The sequence below is a fragment of the Boleophthalmus pectinirostris genome, unplaced genomic scaffold, assembly GCF_026225935.1.
Source record: "Boleophthalmus pectinirostris isolate CB_2022bp ecotype Guang Dong unplaced genomic scaffold, ASM2622593v1 HiC_scaffold_14, whole genome shotgun sequence".
Taxonomy (NCBI): Eukaryota; Metazoa; Chordata; class Actinopteri; order Gobiiformes; family Gobiidae; genus Boleophthalmus; species Boleophthalmus pectinirostris.
This window is the reverse complement of record NW_026571047.1, coordinates 5,390,533-5,413,550: the sequence shown is the minus strand read 5'-3', so window position 1 is coordinate 5,413,550 and position 23,018 is coordinate 5,390,533. Positions and strand designations below refer to the sequence as shown.

Genomic DNA, 23,018 nt, shown 5'->3' with positions numbered 1-23,018 from the left:
TGAGATGTTTGTGGAGCAAATCTGAACTCATGATGAGGTTCAGTATTTGTGGTTCATAAACTGTGAATCTCTGATAGAGTGAATCTCCGTGTGAAAGTCTAGAGCATGGATGCAACCTGCAACATTTAAGAACATTTTTATTAAGCCACCCCTTCCTCTGCAGTACATACATACAGTCTAAAGTTCATGTTATTTAGGTTTGAGCCATCAGAGGTTGAACTACCTCTCAGAGCTTGTATGTATCCTGTTATCATAGTAGCATTCTAGTGTCACTTCCTGTTGACTTTCTTATACTTCAGAGAACGTTTTGTTTTTTTTACTTGTTTGAGCTCCAGCTGAAGACCTGCACCTAGAGACTCAGTGGCGGCACCATGAAGGCCCTGTGGTGTGGATGTGTGCTGGGGCTGCTCTGCATACCTGTGTGTGAGGGAATGGCAAACAGTGCAACAGGTGAGTGCAAAACAGCATCAGGTTTCAAGGAAGAATATTTCTGAATGCAGGAGGTTTGGGTTTGAATCTTTGGTCAATATTTAAATGAAAAAACATGCAAAAACTTTCTTAACTAACTAACATCGGAACAGATTATCTTGTGCTTGTAACACACTTAATTTTTAAATCTATATTAAAGATGCAAAATTTTACTTTTCCACAAAATTTTCAGAATTGAACTCACAAAAACAAAAATGATTTAAAGGAGCACAATAAAACTTTTCTGGTGGAGATTGTTCACTCTACTTTACTAGTTTGCTGTACTTTATTTTATTATTTTAGTTTACTGCTTTACTTTACTCATTTACTTCTTTACTCTAATTTCTTACTGTACTTTACTCTTCTTTACTACTTTACTCTACTCTACTTTACTACTTTACTTTGCTCTATTACTTTACTTTGCTACTTTACTTTATTTTACTTCTCTACTTTACTCTACTACTTTACTTTCTTACTGTACTTTACTCTTCTTTACTATTTTACTTTGCTCTACTCTACTACTTTACTTTGCAACTTTACTTTTATTCTACTTTACTGCTTTACTCGACTACTTTACTACTTTGCTACTTTATTCTACGTGACTACTTTATTCTACTACTTTAATGCTTTACTCTACTCTACTACTTTACTTTGCTGTACTGTACTGTACTTTGAATGAATGTTTATTCGGACAGTAATACATAGAACATAAATTAAAAAAAACATAAATACATAGATATAACACAAAAAGTAACTATTTCTATTCTATAATAGGAAGGGAGGAAGTAAATACTTATTTAACCCCACCTCTTTTTTCTACCGTCCCAAATTAACAAAGAACACATACAGACTTCTCATTTCCTGTACATTATAAGCAATAATTGCACATTACCTGCATTGCATTACAAATCTAACAAACAACAACAAATATATGTATATTATGTGCACAGATATAGTACACATCATATACACAGATATAATATATACATACCTACATACACATTATATACACATATACATACCCATGCATACCTATAAAGCACTAATTTCTTCCGCACAGTATATTGAAATAATGAATTTTTTAATTGCCCTTTTGAATACATGTATATTTGAACAAAGTTTTAATTCTATTTTCAAGGGGTTCCATAATTTTTTACTTTACTTTGCTACTTTACTTTATTTTATTTTACTACTTTACTTTACGCTACTCTACTACTTTACTTTATTCTACTTTACTACTTTACTCTACTACTTTAATGCTTTACTTTTCTACTTTACTTTGCTCTACTCTACTACTTTACCTTGCTACTTTACTCTACGTGACTACTTTACTCTACTATTTTACTACTTTACTCTACTCTTTACTACTGTGCTTTACTTTACTACTTAATTTTCTTGCATTTTCTGAATTACTGCAAAACACCTTGAAAATCATGCATCCTTATAGTGTTGCCTCTCCACAGATCTGACCTGTAACTTGACCTGTAGGTGCCACAATTGTAGGGAAGAATACTCTGAAAATCTGTCACAGTTACAAAATATTGAATGCATGCATCAAAATGTATTTTATAACATGGACCGATTTAGTACTGTACTGTAATCTGAATACTTCAAAGTGAGTTGCATCATTTTATTGTGTTTTTAAAATGTGACATAATAAAATCACGTAACATTTGTCGCAATGTTTATAGCATTTGTTTGCCAAATACCACTGAGAAGTAAATTTCCCCATACATTTTTCCCATAGACTTTCTGAAAAATGCAAATATTAAACTGATTCATTATAAAACTGAGTGTGCTTTCAAACTTTTAACTTTTTTTTTTGGATACTCTACGGGAAAATTGTATGGGAAATTTACTTCTGGAACCAGGGGGTGGGTGTTCACTGTCCACAATCCAAAAACCCTAGACCCCTACTCAAGGTCCATCTTCTAGTACATTACAAAGTTTAGCCTATTTATTGTACTTTTTCTCACATACTGTAATCCATTATCCTGCAGCGGCACAGACCCCGGCCTCCATCACAGAATTAAGGCTGAACTCGTCTGTCAAGATCACATGCTCCATCACAGCCGAGGGAGTTCTGACAGTGGGTCTAGATCGGCGTTTTGATCATCAGAACGTAATCTTCCTTGCTCTAGAAAATGATGCAATCGGCAGGAAGACCATCCTCAAATACAAACAGCGCATGGAGGTCGAGTTGGATAAACCCAGTGCGAAAACCTTTAGGGTCAACTTCACCATCTCCAGGCTGCAGGTGGACGACACGGACCTGTACTTCTGCAGCTGGAACTACTACGCAAGAACGCTTAACACAATCACGACCAACGGCAGCATCATTATAGTCAATGGTAAACACATCTAACCCCTCCGTCACCTGCTTGGGGGTCCGTCACCTGCTTGTTTCTATGGATATGTCATTGCTTTGCCTGAAATGTTGACTTTAAACGACTCTACCTTCCATTTATTCAATTATAGCTGGTTTTGCGGCTCCAAAATAACCTAGAAAAACAGGCATTCTGACTGTGAGCGTACTGTATCATCTATCCGAAGATCTGAGCTGTAACTTGGTCTGGTTTGGTCTCCATGAGGTTAGAAAGGTTTAATACACACTGTGAAACATTCCAGAGCAATGACATACCCATAGAAGCAAGCAGATGATGGACCACCAAGCACAAAGTTACACAATGCACCTTTAAAGTTCACAATTTTTTTTTTTATTTTGGTAGATTTTTAGGAAGTAGTGCTCAGTCCTTAAAAGGAATCTCTCTATCTTCTATGTCATCAATACACAAAATTCCATCCCAAAGTAGCACGTTGCCTGAACAAGAGCACATTTTTCTGTCAGTTTAAACTTTAATAAAAGAAAAATATAAAGGTTATCATATTTTTTCATTCTAAAAATAACGATTGTGTATGCTAGATGGGCTTTGGTCCTTAATTAGACTATGGTTGCTAGGTAACAATTATGACATGTGCTATAAAGTAGAGGTAATTCCATAACAAAACTGTATCCTTTTTTGGTCGAGACTGTTTACTTTACTACTTTTCTTTACTGTACTTTTCAATTTTACTTTGTAGTACTTTACTACTTCACTTTTCTCTACTACTTTGCTTTACTTTACGCTACGAATTTCCTTCAAGATAATAAAATATCTGCCCCCACGACCCAGCCCTGGATAAGCGGAAGAAAATGGATGGATAATAAAGTAACTATCAAATCTTTACTACTTTACTTCTCTTTACTTCTTCACTTTACTGTTCTTCACCAAAATGTTTAAAGGAGAGAAAACTAGGGATGATTATTTTTTTTGTTTTGGCAGTAGTCGCCCAAGGTTGCTATTATTGTTTTGGTTAGAGTATGTGCACGGTATGTCTGTTGCACAAAAATAAAATACTGCCCACAAAAGTTTCCTTAAAGCGCACCATAAAAGAAGTCTGACTGTGTGCTCTTTGTTTCTTCTAACTGCAGATCGTTTACGAGAAAAGCCTGAAAGTGGGTGCAGTGATGGCTTTTTCATAAATGACATCACACTTATCGCCCTGAGTGTCGTGTCCATCCCTTTTGTCATCTGCTTCCTGATTTTCACAGCACTCGTCTTGTGCAAAAGTGTAAGTATGACTGCATTACACATCATAAACATTTACTGGGAGGGTGAAGCTAACTTGAAGGAACTGCTCGGTGTGCTCTGTCACTGGAATTTATTTATGGACAAAATAGTGAAATAAAAACACCAGAGAGAGGCCACCGCTTTTTAATGTAAAGTCAGTTGGAGCCAGAGTTGATGGAGCCAGAAGCTGAGGTTATTTAAGATAAATGAGTTATTAATGGTCAAATTGTGTTAAAACAGTTAACTTCACCCTCCAGGGAATGTTCATGACAGTAGCTGCAAAGTTTCAACTGATTATATCAACTTATCTCTACATATTCTCTTTCAGTTTCAAAAGAAATTCATCCCAAGGAGACCTGCCAATAATCTGCCCCAAACCAGGCATCATCATCACGTCTGCACACCTCCTCAGAATCATTCGTACTATTACCTAAGTACATCAGTGAGTTCTGGTTTTCATCAGGTTTAGTCATTCAGTGAGATAAAATTTTGGAATCTGAAACCGTCATTGTATTAGGGCATATTGAGTACAGTCTGAAGTACAGTGTTGTGGAAATACAGGCTATGACTTGTTTACAGAAATGTTCCACCTAACCACATCCTGGAAGTGGGTCATAGAGTCTGTACTTGAGAGACTTTTAAGATTTATTGTTATTGACAATATGAAATGATCTGAACATTTCTGCTTCTTACATAGTTCTTTAAAAATGTTTTTCTCAATGTTGTGTTGTATGATCTTTTGAGGCAAGGCAAATTTATATGCATAGCACCATTCGTACACAAAGTGATTCAAAGTGCTTTACAGAATAAGAAATACATTAAAATCATCATAAAAACAAATCAAAACATAAATAATCATAAAGATTAACATTAAAAAAGAGAGACATAAATTAGAGAGAAGAGTGTGGAATGAAAACCTTTCAGTTATATGCACAGTTAAACAGAAATGTTTTGAGCCTGGATTTAAACAGCGTCATGGAAGAGTCTGTCTCACATGTTCAGGAAGACTTCCAGGTTTTAGCTGCATGAACCTGAAACGACTCCCCTTGTTTAGTCCTGACTCTGGGCACCAGCAGGAGGCCGGTCCCTGAGCTCCTCAGAGTGTGAGATGGTTCATATGGCACTAACATGTCACAGATGTACTTTGGTGCTCGGCCGTGGGGAGACTCGTACACAAGCAGAGCTGCTTTAAAGTCTATTCTCTGAGCCACAGGAAGCCAGTGTAGAGACCTGAGCACAGGACTTATGTGCTCGTACTTCCTAGTTCAAGTAAGTGTTCTGTGCACTGACTGAGTCATCATTCCTCCATGGAGCTTTTTCCCTATCTTTAACCATTTTAACCTTTATCGGGGTGATGGCATCCAGAACATTCAAAACACTCAAAGTCACAGAGTTCAATACATCATCAACATTAGAACATGAGGCAAAGTTTATCGTTTCCATGAACAGTGCATCTTCAAACAACTGTAGGAGCAGCCGATGGTTTGGGAATAACAGACAGGTCATAGAAGACACAGACATGATCAGACAGAGCAACATCAACCACATTGACATTTGAAATATTTACACCCTTTGTAATGAGCAGGTCCAGAGTGTGCCCTCTGTTGTGAGTGGGCTCACTGACATGCTGAGTCAGACCAAAAGTTTCAAGGACAACACTAAGCTCTTTGGCATTTTTGTCACACACATTATCCACATGTACATTAAAATCATCTGTAATGACTAAACCATCAAAGTCTGTGCATACAACTGAAAGCAGGAACCAGGTAAGGACCAAGGAGGTGGAGTAGGGGGAGGTTTGGGTGAAAAATTAGAGCTGAGAGAGTCTCTGGTGGTGAAACAGGCACAGTTTTGTATGGGGGAGAGTTCAACATAGTGGATGTCAGAACCCTTGATCGTGCTATGTTAGGTGTGAGAGGAACCATCTTGATTCCCGATCTGATGAGGCTTTCTAGATGGTTGGGAAGGGCCATGGGTGAAAGTGGGGAGGAGAAGGAGAGTGAAGAGTTGATGGAGTAGATGTAGCAAAGGGGACTCCGGGCTGGTCTGTGGGCAGCGGAGGTGATGGGTGTGCTGGTGGGTCTGAATTATATTAAACTCAGTCTCTCTTACTTCAGTAGTTAGTAGTAGATTTAGTAGTTTCCCCAAATACTTTTTTTTTACCTGGATTAGTTTAATATAGGACATTTTTGGACACTCAGAGACACTTTACAGCATTATTCAGTCAGTGCAATGCTTTGTGAATAAAGGAAGAAAGACATTTTTACAGTAAATATGAAAATTATGTCATTTTGAAGGTCTGTATGTAAAATACACCGTGATTCTTATACATTTGCAGTGTTGTATAAATGTAAAAATGTCAATAAAACTACTAATCTTAATTAATCTCTTGTATGGATTATTGTGGACTTTTGTGGACAGGTGGCAAGCGGGAATACTAGGCAGCTGTCTTTTTTTAATGAATGACATTTACATGTAAACACATGTAAATCTAATCTCAAATTCTAATAACAAATCTCAAATTTCAAAACTTTTTTCTTATCCTTGTCAGTTACAAAAATGCACCCAAACTTACAGTATTTCATGTATGGATCATAAACTGGCCCTGTATTTTTCAATTGGGCCTTTACTTCCTTTTTGCACAAATTTCAAAGGGATAGTTCAGGTTTTTTGACATGAATCTGTATAGCATCCCCGTCAGCAGTGTCATGCATCCACACTGACTTTACCTCCGAAAGCGTCCGGTGAGCCGAGATCCTGACCGGTTTTGGTGCTGAGGAAAGTAGTTCGGCAAGTTGGCTGGGGACAGTCTAATAAAGCCTTTTTCTTCTCAAAACAATATGTGTTAAAAAGAGTGATACATTTGCACCACAAAACCTCCGTCCTCTAAAAAGTCAGACTATTTTCTCTCCATTCGTATCACTGCGCACGGCCCCCAGGTGACAGCCGCGCCAGTTTCACTTTGTTAACTGCTTGGAATGTCAGCAACAACATGTCTGACTACGACACCGATGATGAATAAACTGATTTTAGCACAGAGCCAATGGGATATCTTTTTGAACCCAAATATACTAATGCCGAAATTCGCCAGAGAGAGAAGAGGCGAACATTCCAAGCAGTTAACCAGGCGCGGCTGTCACCTGGCGGCCGCGCGCAGTGATACGAATGGAGAGAAAATAGCGCCAAGCGATTATGAGGTCTGACTTTTTAGAGGACGGAGGTTTTGTGGTGCAAATGTATCACTCTTTTGAACACAGATTGTTTTGAGAAGAAAAATGCTTTATTAGACTGTCCCCAGCCAACTTGCCGGACTACTTTCCTCAGCACCAAAACCGGCCAGGATCTGGGCTCACCGGACGCTTTTGGAGGTAAAGCCAGTATGGATGCACCACACTGCTGACAGGGATACCATACAGATTCATGTCAAAAAACCTGAACTACCCCTTTAAATTGATACTTTTGCAGCTACTCTGTTAGAAACTCTGGTTCTCAGGTTAGACTTTAATCTGAGCTTTGTTTTAACATCAAAAAAGCTGACTTAGTTGGAACTACAAGGAGATCTGATTTGTGCTGTTAGACTTTTTTTTTGGCACTGTTTGCTAATGTGTGCATTGTGTCACTATGGTAACAGATGAATATCACCATACACGTACATGTAGAATACATAGATGTGTAAATAATACAAAACATATGCTGGCATTATGCTTGCATTGAATGGGTTACAAATGAGTAAAAAATAAAATTGTTTACACACTAGGAACCAACTCCGTATCACTAGTTCCTACACGGACAGCTATTAACTGTTACACCAACATGCTGTAGCCACCAAAACAGCGCAAAGAAGGCCAACATTAAGTTTATATTTTCATATTTAAGAAGATCGGGCTGTGTAGAATTGCATACAAAGTTACATGCCGTTTCCAGGAGAAGATAAACGCGTTTCACCTTGACATTTTCGCTCAAGGCTGGAGTGATGCGGAGCTAATCCATCTATCCGGGGTGAGACGAGGAGAAGAAGGCTCACGAAAACGCGCAAAGAAGGATTATCTTGGACCAAAACAAGCATGAGGGCGCGTACATTATTGTCGGGACTAAAAGTTTGGAATCTTGGAAAAAACACGTGGGTAAATCGTCTTTCGAATGGTAAGGCTTTATAAAGAAATTCTTCTTCCAGACTTCGTAATCCTGCACTTAAATAAATGACTGTTTAGTTAAAGGTGTACTGCGTAACTTTTCTAATGGCTACGCAACTTGTTTGTCTCCGTTGAGGAGTTATTGCTTTGCCTGAAATGATGAATAATATATGCTGACGTCAGTGTGAGAAGGCAATGAAGTAGAAAAGTAAAAGTACAATACTTGAGTAAAACGTTTAGGTGTCTGTGCTTTACTTTCTTCTTTGGATAGTTTGGATACTTTTTACTTTTACTTCACTGCATTTGAGAGCATGTATCTGTACTTTCTACTCCAATACATTTTAGATCTGTATTGAAAAGTAAAAAAAAAAAAAAAAGTACTTCTCCTGCTGAAATGAAATAGATTATGTCCCAACTTTGAGCAAAACAAATACACAAAACACAACCCTAACAGCTAGAAAAATTAAGAAATCAGCTAAATTCTTTATCAAAATCACTACATGTTGTACTTTAATAGTTTAAAAGTCTCTGCAAAATACTTGTATGCATTACTCCTAAAGTACATTAATACTATTGCTTAAGTAGATGTTGTCATGTGATACATTTACTCGAGTAATCGTTTGCCCCTGTATCTGTACTTAATTGTACTTCCTCCACCATGGATTTATGTCAAAGAAAATGTCAATATGCACATGGAGACAAGCTGATGGTGAAAAATAGTTCATCAGAAAAGTTCAGAGTCAGTTTTGACAAGTTCCTTCTTGTCGATGTTTATCATGATATATTAACAACAATAGTAAAAATAGGTTGCACAAAACGATTTTAAAGTAGAGCCATATACATCAACAAACCCCTGTCATGCTCTGAGTGATGGACAGGTGGATTTAACCTATCACAGGAAGTGTCAACTTGACAAGACACAGACTGTAGCTTTGTGAGCTTCATATGTCATTAATGTCATTCAGCTTAAGTGCACATTCATTGTAACAAGCAACAACCTTACATCCAATTCATTTTTGAATGCCGTAAAGCTAATTGAAGCAGACCTGTTATGCAAAATTGAGTTTTCAGAGCTTTTAACCATGTTATCAATGTTCCCCTCATCATTTACCCTCTCAAAGTTGTATTTGGAGTAGGGAGGGGCATGATTAGTCAATTAATCGCTAATTGATCTTTAAAAATGTCGTTGATTGCGTTCATTTTTAATCGACAAACTGAATGTAGGTTGCTATATTCCACAGAGTCATGTCCTTTAGTCCGACAGAAGTTGACTGCATCAGTGCGCAAGAGCTGTTTTTTTCTTTGCTTAGTTTATGCAAAGTAGCTATGTGGTTTTAAGTTTTGTTCCTGTGAGACGTGTGCAAAGCTGCATTAAACACATTTTAATGTCAAACGGGCTGATGTGGCTCTAGTGGTTACGGTTTATATGTCGTAAAGTTGAATTTATGCAGATTAGTAGTGCAGATAGTAATAATAATGATGAAAATTTTAATGTAAAAACGTTAACGATCGATTTTCAATTAATCATTAATTCTCCCGACGCTCGATTAAGAAAATTTGGAGTGACTTGTGCAGGTTTGAGCAATCTTTAATTGCTTATCTATTTACTTCATTCTCCAGTTTCATTTTCTTAATCTGTCATACGTGTAGGATTTGGCAGTGTTACGTAGTCATTTTGGTACAAAGGACAAAAAAATATAATGCTGAAGAAAATATAAACAATAAACGATAATACTGAAACAAATTTATACCACTGCCACAAAAACCCTAAAGCAGGATTATCCCCAGAAAACTATCCAAGTGTATAATATGCTTAAACCACAAACTGCAATAGATAAAGAACAGAAATAAACACTTACTAGTAGTTAGTTATGTATAATAAGTTATTTATTTGGAATCGTGATACAGAAGAATAACAAAAAGTGCCCCACTAGTACTAAGAAATAGACGATAAATATTGACCTCCAGAATTTAGTTTGACTGTTCCTTCTGTCATATATTGAACGATAGGGTTTGATATAAAATGTATCGTGACAGGCGTAACTATTTTTCTTCTTTAATACATTTAGAAAGTTTGTTGGCACATCTATGGTCAGCTAAAATGCTAATATCGCAAATCACTAGACTAATTTATTAGTCTAGCGATTAGTGAGAGCTGAGATTTGTGAAACTGCTTGAGAACATCCACCAAAACACACGACATTTATCATTTGTATGTAATTCTAAAAGACCTAAAACCTCTTCTCTCATGACATGTTTTGGAGTGTATAAACCAGTTAAAGGGGCACTGTGTAATTCTGCAGTGGAGGGTTAGTCAAATTTTTCCATGGAGATGTTCCACAGTATGACATTAAACAGCTCTACATTACATTTGTTCAATTGCAGGTGGTTTTATAGCTCAACAATACAGAGAAAAACAGGCTTTGTGACTGTGAGCGGGGTCACCTCTCCACAGATCTGACCTATAACATGATTTGGTCTGGTTTGGTCTCCGTGAAGACATAAAGGTTTAATATCGTACTGTGAAACATTCCAGACAAACCAATTACATGTCCATGAAGTAAAAGCATTTGACGCCACCAGGAAAGTTACACTGTGCACCTTTAACGATCGATTAGTTTGATTAATTGATTAACTTGTTGCAGCCCTAGTTTAAGCCAGTTCCGATATCTGTTACTGACTACACATTCGCCGCTCTGATAGAACTTAGTGGATAGTGGATGTACCTCTGAAACCCAGGCTCGCTGCTGGTCCAAATCCTGACTCAGTTTTGATTCGATAAGTATCTCTATAAGGGTCACGATATCGATTTTGATACGTTTTAAGATGTGAAAAAAAACCTCATGTATTTTTTTTCTCCTTATGAATATAATATAATAACACTATTATTTTAATTTTAACAATTAGGAGGAGGATGCCGCGATAACTATTTTCCTTTCAGACCAAAATAAATGACAACACAGTGCACATGGAGAGACACGCGCATATCGACCGAACACGTGTTTCGAATCGTGACACCAGTATCGAACGATTTGTTTATTATATACAATATCCTTGCATCCTTACTATGTGCATTCACTCACAGTCCTCAGACCATGGTTGAGTATGATTAAAAAGTTGGCGATATGATACATACCTCGATACATATGCCACGATATGATACATATCTTGATACAGTGAGCTTTTGATTTGATACGACATATTTTAAATTGATTTGATACTGTTCAATAAAAAATAAAGGCTAAATCATGGCTTTGTTAAACAACTTCTTGTGCAAAGTTCATATGAAACACACCCATTTTAATCATCAAAACAATGAATATGTCAAATGTGTTGCATAAATGAGCTTCCTTCCTCTAAACAAGCAACAAAATTGAAGCTGTAACAAAATAATTTTGTAAAATATACAAAAAAATATGCGATATATCGATACAGCAGCAGACGTTATCCATACTCTATCATCATCATTAAATTACTGTATTTTCCGGAGTATTAGTCACACCAACTAAAAAATGCGCAATGAAGAAGAAAAAAACATAGATAAGTCGCACAGGACTATAAGTTGCACTTTTTTGGGAAATGTATTTTATAAAATCAGAAACCAGGAACCGACATTTCATCTTGAAAGGCAAGTTATAGTAATAACAACAGACTGAATAGGCGTTAATATGTGAACGTAACATATTAACAGTTCTTCAGATAATTATAGCATAAACAACAAAACATAAGTTTGCCGAACTCACTCTCTCTCTGCTACTCGATTACCGTTTTTGGCTGAATATTTCACTATTTACAGTAGTACAACGGCTTTTTCTACAAGAGGCATGCGAAGTAGAATGAACAGATACTGACACACAAGCCTAGAGCGCCCTCTTGCTGCTGTCAGTCTGAAAATTTTACTATAAGTCGCACTGGAGTTTAAGTTGCAGGAAACACCCAAACCATGAAAAAAGCACGGTATATGATGTATTGATATTTGAATATTTTTGTGCACCCCTACATCAAACGCTATCTAATTTTTCCTTTTATTGCACTGTAGTTGAAATCTGTAGTGTTCTGAAATGGGATTCTTACATTAGTTTGTCAGTTTTCAGCTAATTGTTGTGCATGTGAACAGAATCTTTTTATTAACACAGCCCTAGTGTAAACAACATATATCCATTTCCTCTCTTCTATTTCACTGTAACTCACTAGTCTGTTTAAAAAGACACATCTGAGGACAACTTGGACTGGCACGCGCTAGATTTTAGAACAGATTATCAGAGCTAACTTTGTAATCTGGACCCTGTGCTATCAGCGCCGTAAAGAGCCTGTCTGCACTGATGTTACATTTGAAGTACATTCGAACTTTCACGGAACTATTTTCAAGTTGCGCAGTCCTGTTTGTTTTGTTTGTTTTTTTGTACAAACCTGTCCTAACATGTCTTCTTTAACGATCTGTATTGTGCAGGTGTAAGCTCATCTGTCTCCACCCACGGGCCCCAGGTTTGTGTCGTGGGGAGTGGTCCGGCTGGCTTCTACACCGCACAGCATCTGATAAAGGTACATTCCACGCACTGGTGTAGGAATGCATGGTAGAGTGTGTGGGAGAAAGTATGTGCTTGACTGAACAAATACTGTGGCCATCCAAGGCACGCAAGAATGTTCCGGGTTTGACTACCTGTAACTGTGAGTACTTTGTGTGTGGAGTGTCTAAGTGGGTTTCCATGAACTCCACTTTCCCTCAATGGATCAAATCCTCCAGCTAAGATAGCTGGATCTGGAGCACAAGATCTGGAGATGAGTCCGCGAGCACTACACTGCTCAATTTTGTAATGAATTTTGTGCAGTATTGTCCCAACCACGAAATTTACCATCTGTAGTAGACTAAACAGAAAGGCAAAGACAAGGTATCAAAATTTGTTTAAATTTAATAAAGTAAAATAAGATGTAATTTAACAAAGGCTCAAATTAGGTAAATCATTAACAAAAAAGCTGGGCCCAGTTTGATTTGGGGCCCAGCCAAAACAGAACAAAACTAACCCAACCAGACAAAGAACAGGGGAGTTTAAATAGCTGAGGACCAACTAAAACTGAACACATGATGGGAGAAATACATTAAATAATGAACTAAAACTACTAACTTAATCAAAATAACAAGAAGGCAAATAATTATAATACAGAAAATAATAAGTGATAGTAAAGTGACCTTAAACAAACAAACCGAACTAAGTAAAACTAACTAAATAATGCTCCCCCCTTTATTCGGCGTTCATGGTCTTTGCAATGGCTCCTCCATCTGGGCACTAGAACAAAACAAAAGAGTCTAAGTAAATAATTCAGAATTATATTAACTAAAATATGTGCACCCAAATTAGAATATAAGTCTAAATAAAGGAATTAAATTATATGTGATGTAATTAGCTAAATGTTCATGAAATTAAATTAAGTGAAATAATACTGACACTGTGGAGTGTTGGCAGAGGTATCCACCACAACGACATAGTTTAACACTTTTCTGATAGATTGCCTCATTACTGTCTGAAAAAAAAAATTACATACCATACAGTATTTTGACCCCGGAGTGAGAATCCTATTATGGTATGTTGACCCCCCTATAGAATATTGACCCCCCCCCCCCATGAAAATCTATATTTTATTAATAAAGAACTTGAATTCTATAGAAAAACTTTGAATATTAATACTATATCTGCAAATTAAAACATATTGACATACTTAAAAGGGTTTTTTGAAGAACTCAGATTCATTTTTTTATGTCGATTATAACTTTTGAATGTTAAAATTACTTAGTTGTTTAAACACATATTTTACAGAAAATTAGATAAGTAGTTATTAATGAGTTAGGTAATCAAAGTGATGTATAATGATTTGGAATCTTGTTAAAATAGACAGGGGTGATCAATTAAGTAGTTAAATGGAAGATAACTGTGACTATAGTAATCGGACTCCCCAATATGTTTATTATAGTTATTATGATGTAAAGTAAGAAGTAATGTTAGTTGAATATTAACAATGATCAGTTATATATAGAAAAGGTCAAAATCCTATGACTAGAGTAATCTGACCCCCAATATGTTTATTATAACACAACATTGCTAAATTCAAGGTCTTTATCCTTACAAACCATGTCTTAAATTGACATTATGATTGAGGATGATCTGAACATAGCAAACTAAAAACCATAACAATGTAAAATACAATATTAAAAGTGAAAAGATTGCTATGTATATGCAATTTTAACAATACGTTACATTTACACAAAATACACAAAACACAAAATAAAATAAAGTTGTTATCCATCAAAACATTCCTTAAAATTTCTTAAAAGAAAGTGAGTATGTAGCAATATATAAGTAAAATACATGAGAAATAATGATAAGATAAGTAACTACTAAACAAAAAAGTAAGGGGAGTCCAAATCCTATAGGGGGGAGGGTCACTTTACTATAGCGGTACGTTGACCCCAAGGTCAATATACTATATCACACCAGCTCCTCATTTTGGTCTTAAAAATGTTTGTATTAACCCGCTTAACATGATCCTAGTGTTTTTATTTCGCTATTTTGTCCGTATACGGACGTATACGTATACGTAAACTCTCGGAACTCTGCTCCAAATCCGCCACTATAACTGTCAGCCTCAGTGTGCTTCATTGGAGCAGACCGCTATGGGAGACATTACACTCATTTAGTCCACTTCTTTACACAGTCTATGGTAGGTACTTTTTTCCAGACCAAGAAAGAGATAGGCTCGTGGAGGATTAGCCTGGCCATTGTGCATGCCAGATCAATGGGGAATTCCTGGACACAGGGAAAACGTGCTACCTCTATTAAAGCAACACCCTTTGGATATTATCATATTGCAACTATTGCTCAATCTAAGCTCTCTGAAGAGAACGTGCACTCAGATCAGGGCCCTATACTACAAAGCTGGATTAAAGGGCAAGAGAGGTAATTTCCCAGGGGTTAATCCAAGTTAAGCAGCGCTACAAAATTTATATTGACGTAGATCTCTATGTAACATGCCCTTATAAGCTGCTCTGGACCAGGTTAAGGTCCCCAATAAGATTACAAGATGACCAATCAAAGACGAGAATCCATCTGAAAATAAATGATAATGGTAACAATTAGGGCTTCTCGATTATGAAAAAATAAAAATCATTATCACAATTATTTTGGTCAATATTGAAACCACGATTATTCAAGCAATTATTATTTAGTTACACGATGCATTTTTTCAGGATTTCTCTCTCTCTCTTTGTTATTGGTAATTTACGCAAAACTTTCAAATTGAAAATAAATATAGGTTACAAATATGTACCTTCCAGCAGTTTTGCAATGTACAAAACATAAAATGAATAAAATAAACCTTGAACATGAAATAAGGCATAGAAAAACATAAATGTACCCAAAATAAACATATCCATATAAATATATATAAATATATTTATATATCCATATAAATATATCCAGCTGTTCTAAAATCTCTATATTAAAAAAAATGAAATAAATATACTTATATATATTTAAAAATATCCCAAAATAAACTATGTCAAAGGGACAATTCGGAATTTTGGACATAGAGCCTCATTTCCTAGTGAGCCAGAGTGTTGGAGACGTGTGGAGACACTTTTTAAAATATTCCATACAGTCCTTGTATTTGCAGAGGTCGCTGGTGCTAGGCTAGTGCATGTCAATGGCCATAGTTATCCTAAAAACAGTCTTACCCACTCCACAAAGCACCGGAAGCAAAACTATTATAATGTCAGACTGTCGATGTGAATGTTTGTGTCAATAGAATAATTTTGCATTTGAAGGATTTATGTCTGAGCAGCAGCAGTGACTTGTACTTCCTGATAGAATGCTTGGCAGCGGCGGACTGATATATGAGAAAATAGTCAAAAGAAACAGAAAACGCACACCAAAATTCTTGTAGAGGTGCAAATGCAAGGGCCAGCGAGACAAGGGTGAAAAAATGCATAGCACACTCAGTTGGCCGATGTCCAAAAGCTTTTTTAACACAATAACTTTTCGGCAAAAAAAGCCTTCATCAGATATTTTTCTTGTCTCGGACCACTGCACACCCTTATAGGAGAAAAGAGTCCCTCATTATGTGACAATTCATGCGATGCAAGGTTACTTTTATTTCAAACATTATACTGAAACAGACATTCACATCGACAGTCTGGAGTAATAATCGATCTGCTTTGGGTGTTTTGTGGAGTGGGTAAGACCTTTTTTAGTGGCAGGATAACTATGGCCATTGACATGCACTAATCTAGCACCAGCGACCTCTGCAAATACAAGGACTGGATGGAATATTTCAAAAAGTGTCTCCACACGTCTCCAACACTCTGGCTCACTAGGAAATGAGGTGCTACGTCCAAAATTCTGAACTGTCCCTTTAAGCTTTAATCATTTCAACTCGCTTATATGGGTTTAGAGATCAAAATTCAATTAATTACACCGCCTTAGTAACAGTCATTTTTGGGGGTCAATGTTATCAAGGTCCTGGTAGTTTTTCTTTGTAGTAGTGTAAAACTTTTTATTATTTTTCTTTACAGTGATAAGAATTGAAACTGCTTCTGACTCATTATAGATGCAAACCAACTTTAACAGTATTGCACATTTAGAATAGTTTCAGCATTATTGTTGCCGGGAAAAATCCAGACTCATCGCTGTATCATATGTATAACAAATACAAAGATATATCCCTCTGGATTTCTAGGCAAGCATTATCGTTTTTTATCTGTATTTTGTTCTGCATTTTATCACATCTCAAAATTTGTTATTGACACGCAACTGTGGGTTCTAGTGTTGACAGAGAGACCCGCTTTGATGTTACACTTCTGCAGAAACGCTCATACTTGAGAAAGGGGAGTAGGTTGAGCCAGCTTCATGGCACAGGGCCCAGATATAAGATTAGGCTTGGCGTGGCTGTAGTCACATAACAGCCTGTCAACTGTCACACATCAGCCTGTCAACTGTATTCATTCATTCATTTTATTATTGTTATTATCAGTAAAGTGTGAAACTGTATCTCTATAAACTTAATTACATGATTTATGATCAAATGTTCTCAGATCAAACTCTTTTATTAGGGCTGGAGTTGACTAAAGAAATTCTTGATTGACCAAAAATATGTCTTGCAGATCAATTAGTCGACTAAAAAAGAGGCGTGTCAAAAGCACTGAAAACTATAATGTATCTCTCTGTGTATCTGAGCCAGACTGCACTCACAAGAGTACAGCTGCCCGGGAGTTCATGCAAAAACTACTATTAAAAAGACTGAATGTATAAATTTATTACCTCCGCCAAGGAGGTTATGTTTTTGCCGGCGTTTGTCTGTTTGTTTGTTTGTCTGTTAGCAACATAACTCAAAAAGTTATGGACCGATTTTGATGAAATTTTCAGGATTTGTTGGAAATGTGAAAAGGAAGAAATGATTTCATTGTGGGGGTGATCCGGAAGAAATCCTGGATTCTGGATCACTTTGAAATTTTAGCTAACATTGTGGTAAATGGGGCCAAAAATTTTGTTTCTCAATATCTCGGTTAATTATTGACCAAACCCCATGAAATTTGACTCAGGGATGGACAATGGGATCCTCTTTCATATTCCAAAGGCTGATCTGGATCAGATCCAGAAGACTTATAGATTTATATAAAAAAGTGCTCTCTGAGTGCTTTTCTAGTTAAATCTGTCTTTTTCCATATAAATATGAAAAAATAGTTTAAAGTTTGAAACATACAGATGGTGGCTGCTAATACTGATAATATCTAGATCTAGGTTATAGTTGGAATATACTGGGTTTTAGAGTCCAGTCTCTGATAAAAATGATCAGGTTCAACATTTGTAAATTTACCTCTTGGCAAAGTACAATGTAACCAATAAGGAAAAATATCCCCCTTTGGAAATTTGAGTTCTATATTTATGCTGCATTCTCTTGTGCTCGGGACTCTGGGAAACTTGATCTTTTCCTCGAGAAAGTGCAATGGAACGGTCAAATTAATCAGGGTTCCGAAACACAAACTCAGGCTAGTTCAGTGCAGAGTCATTTTGTCATTTTGATGTGTTATGTTGTGTATATGTAGAGCAGGGGTCTCCAACCTTTTTCCTTCTGTGAGCTACTTTTAGTAACACAAAAATTCCAGAGAGCTACTAATTTTAGTGGTCACTAGAAATGTAGAAAATATAAGAACCATGGCAAGCTGTAGATGAGGCACAGTTAGATGCCAATAAACAAAGCCCATTATCCAGCAGGGATGTAACAATAACGGAAATATCGTGATATTGTATCGTCAAAGTTCTCACAATAATATGGTGGACCATCACAATATATTGAATTACAAGTCTCTTTGCTTAAATTAAGAGTTATGGTGCAGCCATAGCTGGAAAAAAAAGACAGAGGGAACTACATAGACCATGATTCTTTGAACCATTTCAGTGTAAACTACAAGAAGAAATAACAGTTCTAAGCACGTTTAATCTTAGTTCTTTGAATTAAGTCTTGTCAAGGCGTTTTAAGAGGAAAAAGTAGCATATTAACTAACATTTTGTTAGCCTCCACTAAATATTGCAATAAATATCGTACCATGAGATGTATATCTTGAAAATATCATCTCATCATATCATACCAAAATATCATACCATCATGTCATACATTTGGATATTGTTACATCCCTAATTGTGAGCCTCCCCTCCATAGCGTGAGCTTTCTGACAATATGTCAATCAATATCATAGTGTGAGGTTCATACCGTGACGTTATCATATCATGAGCCTACTCAGTAATCAATGCACAACATATATTTACAATGGAAATAGTCATTTAATCAAACAAATTTGTTATTTAGCACAATGGTATAATTCAGAAATCCCTTGGCGAGCTACTTGGAATGGGGTGAGTAGAGCTACTGGTTGGTTACCCCTGATGTAGAGAGAAGCGTCTTCTAAAAACTTTGTAGTGACGTTTAGACTTTCTTTCCCATCATTTGACAGTGATACCTGACATTACATTAAACTTTCTCAGGCATCCATATTTTCTTTAACTGTTGCAATAGAACGCATTTACAACGGATGTCGGGAGAACTGACTCAGATTTATCCACTACCGACATTCAACAGAATGCAGCATTAGAAAGGGACACTTTCAATGCTAATGCTAATGCTAATGCTAATGCTAATGCTAATGTTAATGCTAATTTTGAAGCATTAGCATAAATATTAAAACAATGCCACAAACTGAAGTTATCTACATATAAAATCAACTGTGTATAATCTTTACTTTAATTTATTTTGAATTTCAGTGGGTTGTGTTTTTTATATTTTACGATTGTAATAAAAGTTGGCATTAGCATTAGCAAGGGCTGAGTGAACAGTTTTTGATCATATTTCACAGTCATGGTTGCTTCTTTAATAAGGTTTTATTAATTGAAACGTTTTAAAAATTATTATTATTGTTTTAAATAACGTATTGTTTGCTCACACTTTATGTTGCTGCACAGTAAAGAATTTTGAATTTATATTTAAGTAAGAACAGATGAACAAAATTATATATTGATACTTTGCAGCTGATGTCATCAACATTCCCAGGGGGTGTGATGCTAAATGTAGGCGTATTAATCACAGGCTCTTGAAAATGTGCTGCTTAAATAATATTTGTTCAGCTTTCAGGCTTATCTTAAAAAAATTCAGCCATAAGCGCACAGGCAGAACACCCCCGGCATGATGTCACTGCAAATTATCAAGATCTTAAGATAATACTTGTGTGTGGTTGTAGGCCCGCCCCGATGTTCAAGTGGACATTTATGAGCAGCTTCCTGTTCCCTTTGGCCTAGTGCGCTTCGGAGTGGCCCCAGACCATCCAGAAGTCAAGGTACTTTCCACGCACTGTGATGATGCAAAGAATAAGGAATCAATGTGTGATACCGTAGATAATAGCACCATAAACATTAAAGAATACTAGCACTGACACAATAACCCCAGCAGCAGGGTAATCGCTTATCTAAATTTCTAAATTGACCACATTGTAAACTACCTGAATTAACACTTCACATGCCTGACTTCCTTTCACACCATCACTGATCACATAAAAAACATACACTTTTAGTCTTTAACATTGATTCTTTCATTTTTGTCTTATATAATTATGCCTTATTTGACTCCAGTCCAGTCTCTTGCTATTTTATTGCAACTTATTTAGAATTAATTATTACCATTTATATATACTTTTTACTCTTTGTTATTATATTATATTGTGACGTGTGAGCTACTGTGTCCAAGTCATTTCCCTTGTGGATCAATAAAGTTTCTCTTAAGTCTGAGCGTTGCTACAATATTTTCCCTTATGTTATGATATTTCCATAATCTGATTAGGGATGGGTCGATAAGGATTTTCTGAGTCAATACTGATATCTGATATTTGGCCTGCTCCTTACTCTGCTTGCACTGATAGTTGCAGATAGCGATATTAAGCTTTTAGGCTACCAAAAAAGAAAATGTATTTAACTGGAATGTAAAATAATTAGTTACATATACAGCTGTGCATATATATATTCTGCTATTTCCATGTTTATTCATGAGTCTGTTCAAAACGACAAATCTGGAGACAGTCTGGGAATGGCACACACTGGACACACAGAATGGGGCGAAAAAAAAAAAAAAAAAAGAGTCCAAAAAATAATATCAGTACTGAATATCTATACTGGCCGATACTAATTGACGAATCTGTATCGCTATCTCATACTGGAACTGATATCTTTTTTATCCCATAAACCCTACTAACCTTGTAAAGCACTTTGAATTACTTGTAAAGCACTTTGATTTACTTTGTGTATGAATTGTGCTATACAAATAAACTTGTCTTGCCTTGCCTACTAGCTGCCGCTTCTCATTTTTGTTTTCAAATGTTCGCTCTGCATGTTCCTCCTGATGTTTTTCTTTCACTATTTCTTCTGTAAATAAATATATGGACATTAATAACAGGCAAATCAGGTTTTACGTTGCTAAGTGCCAGCTCCCTGCTAAACCAGCGATGCAGATGGTTATTTTGTGATGCCAAAGTATAATCTATGTTGTCTATGGGGCCAAATTTTAGACTATGGGGTGCCACCATAATAGTCTTTACTAATGGGAAATACTGCTAGTCCACTTTTTTATATATACAGTCTATGGTCCATTGCTAAATCTGATAACTCCAGAAATCTGATTATCGTCATATATTTGGTGTGCATGTAAACATAGCCAGTGTGACAGTTCCTTATGATCTGTACAGAATCATATAAAGTTAATCATTCAACCTGTCTACAGCTCAAATGTAATGTAGTGCATCAGATAATAAGAAAAGTCCCTAGTGTGGAATCTTCCTGCAGATTAAAGGTTTACGTAAATAATGAGCAAATAAGGTGTTGTTCATCTCTCAGTTACGGGAATGATGAAACAGTATAGTACGTTTATAGTCTGTTTGTTCAACAGTTCCGTGGGCGTCGTGTATCCACAGACTTAAAGGTGCTATACCTGATTCTTCTGATTCTTCTTAAAAACAGAACTGAAAAATGGAAGTAGTGTATTTTAAAACAATGGGTGTATAAGTGCTTTTCACACCTCTTAGAGACCAGAGCGGAGTTTTGCTGTTACGGTAAAGCTGTAAACAACTAGCATCCTTCCTGATCATCAGAAAATGAAACACTGCTTATACAATATACCTGCACTGGGGCAAAACAAAGACACAGCTTACAGTGCCTAGAGTGTGTATTCAATATAAAACTTTGTACCAAGTTAATCAGTTATCAATCTGCAACAAAGGTGAGCTTCCTACAAGTGCCATATTTGCCATATTAACAATTAACAACACAAGCTGTGTAACTTAACATTATTTTGGAGATTAAGTTATTGATATGTGTATGTTTTTATTACAGAAAATTGTAAGAGCCAGGACTAAAACAGGGCTAAACCAGGACTGAACCAGTACTAAGTTGGGACAGGCCCGGAGTTACGCCCGTGTAGACTGTCGGGTGATCAGGACTGAGACTGGGACCAGACCGGGACCAGACTAGGAATGAGACCGGTTTAGTCCTGGTTTAGCCCTGGTTCAGTCTGTTATCCATTTTTTCCATTATTCATTTAAACACAAAATCGAAAACTGAAAAAACGAATCTTTAGCTGTTTTTTCATTTTGGTTTTGGAGACAAATAATGAAGAAAATAGTTGTTTTTTCATTTTCTTATTTTTGGTTTTATTTTGAAAAACAAAAGAACAAATGACACACGGATTGACCATGAACACTTTCACATCTTGATCAGAACACCTCTACTTATTTCCTAATTTTTTGTTTGGGATTGGCTCCACACACGTGCCACTTTAATCTCATGTCTTAAAGAAAATGATCACGTCTTTGGGACTGAGTAATTGCACCACATTCTGAAGCTATTGTGAAAGAACTCATTTCACAGTTCTTTTGTTTAACAGACACTGGCCACGTTTACATAATGTTTTTTCTTTCTGAATTAATTGTTTTGAATTAAATAGTTTGGAATTAAAACATTCTTCTTCGAGGTTTACATGGAAAACACGTTAAATCATCTTTATTTAATTCTGCTCAATGTCTGGGGGTGTGGAAGGGTTCTGATCGACCTGAAGAAAACGCACACTTCAGCTGCTACCGGCTTTTTTGTCATCTCGGTTTACCATTACGTGATCCAAACTTTTAACCACCAAGTTTACCGTATTTTTCTGACTATAAGTCACACTTTCTTTCATGGTTTGGGTGTTTCCTGTGACTTATACTCCAGTGTGACTTATGTATTCA

The 23,018-nt window shown here is 36.3% G+C and overlaps 2 protein-coding genes across 3 annotated transcripts in view; both read left to right on the top strand.

Moving 5' to 3' along the window:
• The first annotated feature begins 215 nt into the window (after positions 1–215).
• LOC110155191 (uncharacterized) lies at positions 216–6,464 on the top strand. The gene is made up of 4 exons (XM_020919250.2): positions 216–450; positions 2,469–2,819; positions 3,941–4,080; positions 4,408–6,464. Exons 1-4 carry the CDS (start codon positions 372–374, stop codon positions 4,546–4,548), a joined length of 711 nt encoding a protein of 236 aa, XP_020774909.1. The 5' UTR covers positions 216–371; the 3' UTR covers positions 4,549–6,464.
• A 1,404-nt stretch (positions 6,465–7,868) lies between these two features.
• fdxr (ferredoxin reductase) overlaps positions 7,869–23,018 on the top strand; it is a 38,978-nt gene continuing 23,828 nt past the window's right edge. The window contains exons 1-3 of one of the 2 annotated variants that reach the window (XM_020919229.2): positions 7,869–8,222; positions 12,663–12,754; positions 19,992–20,087. In XM_020919229.2, the coding sequence (XP_020774888.1) occupies positions 8,144–8,222; positions 12,663–12,754; positions 19,992–20,087 (267 nt within the window). In that variant the 5' untranslated portion in view covers positions 7,869–8,143. The remainder of the gene's footprint in view (positions 8,223–12,662; positions 12,755–19,991; positions 20,088–23,018) is intronic. The other variant, XM_020919230.2, reaches the window with a different exon arrangement.

What these genes read in the sequence shown, in the direction of transcription:
- LOC110155191 (XM_020919250.2), top strand. Translation starts at nt 372, where the DNA reads ATGAAGGCCCTGTGGTGTGGATGTGTGCTGGGGCTGCTCTGCATACCT. An exon ending in CAGCATCATTATAGTCAATG is followed by an intron (nt 2,820 to 3,940) that starts GTAAACACATCT and finishes TTCTAACTGCAG; the next exon opens with ATCGTTTACGAGAAAAGCCT. An exon ending in CACTCGTCTTGTGCAAAAGT is followed by an intron (nt 4,081 to 4,407) that starts GTAAGTATGACT and finishes ATTCTCTTTCAG; the next exon opens with TTTCAAAAGAAATTCATCCC.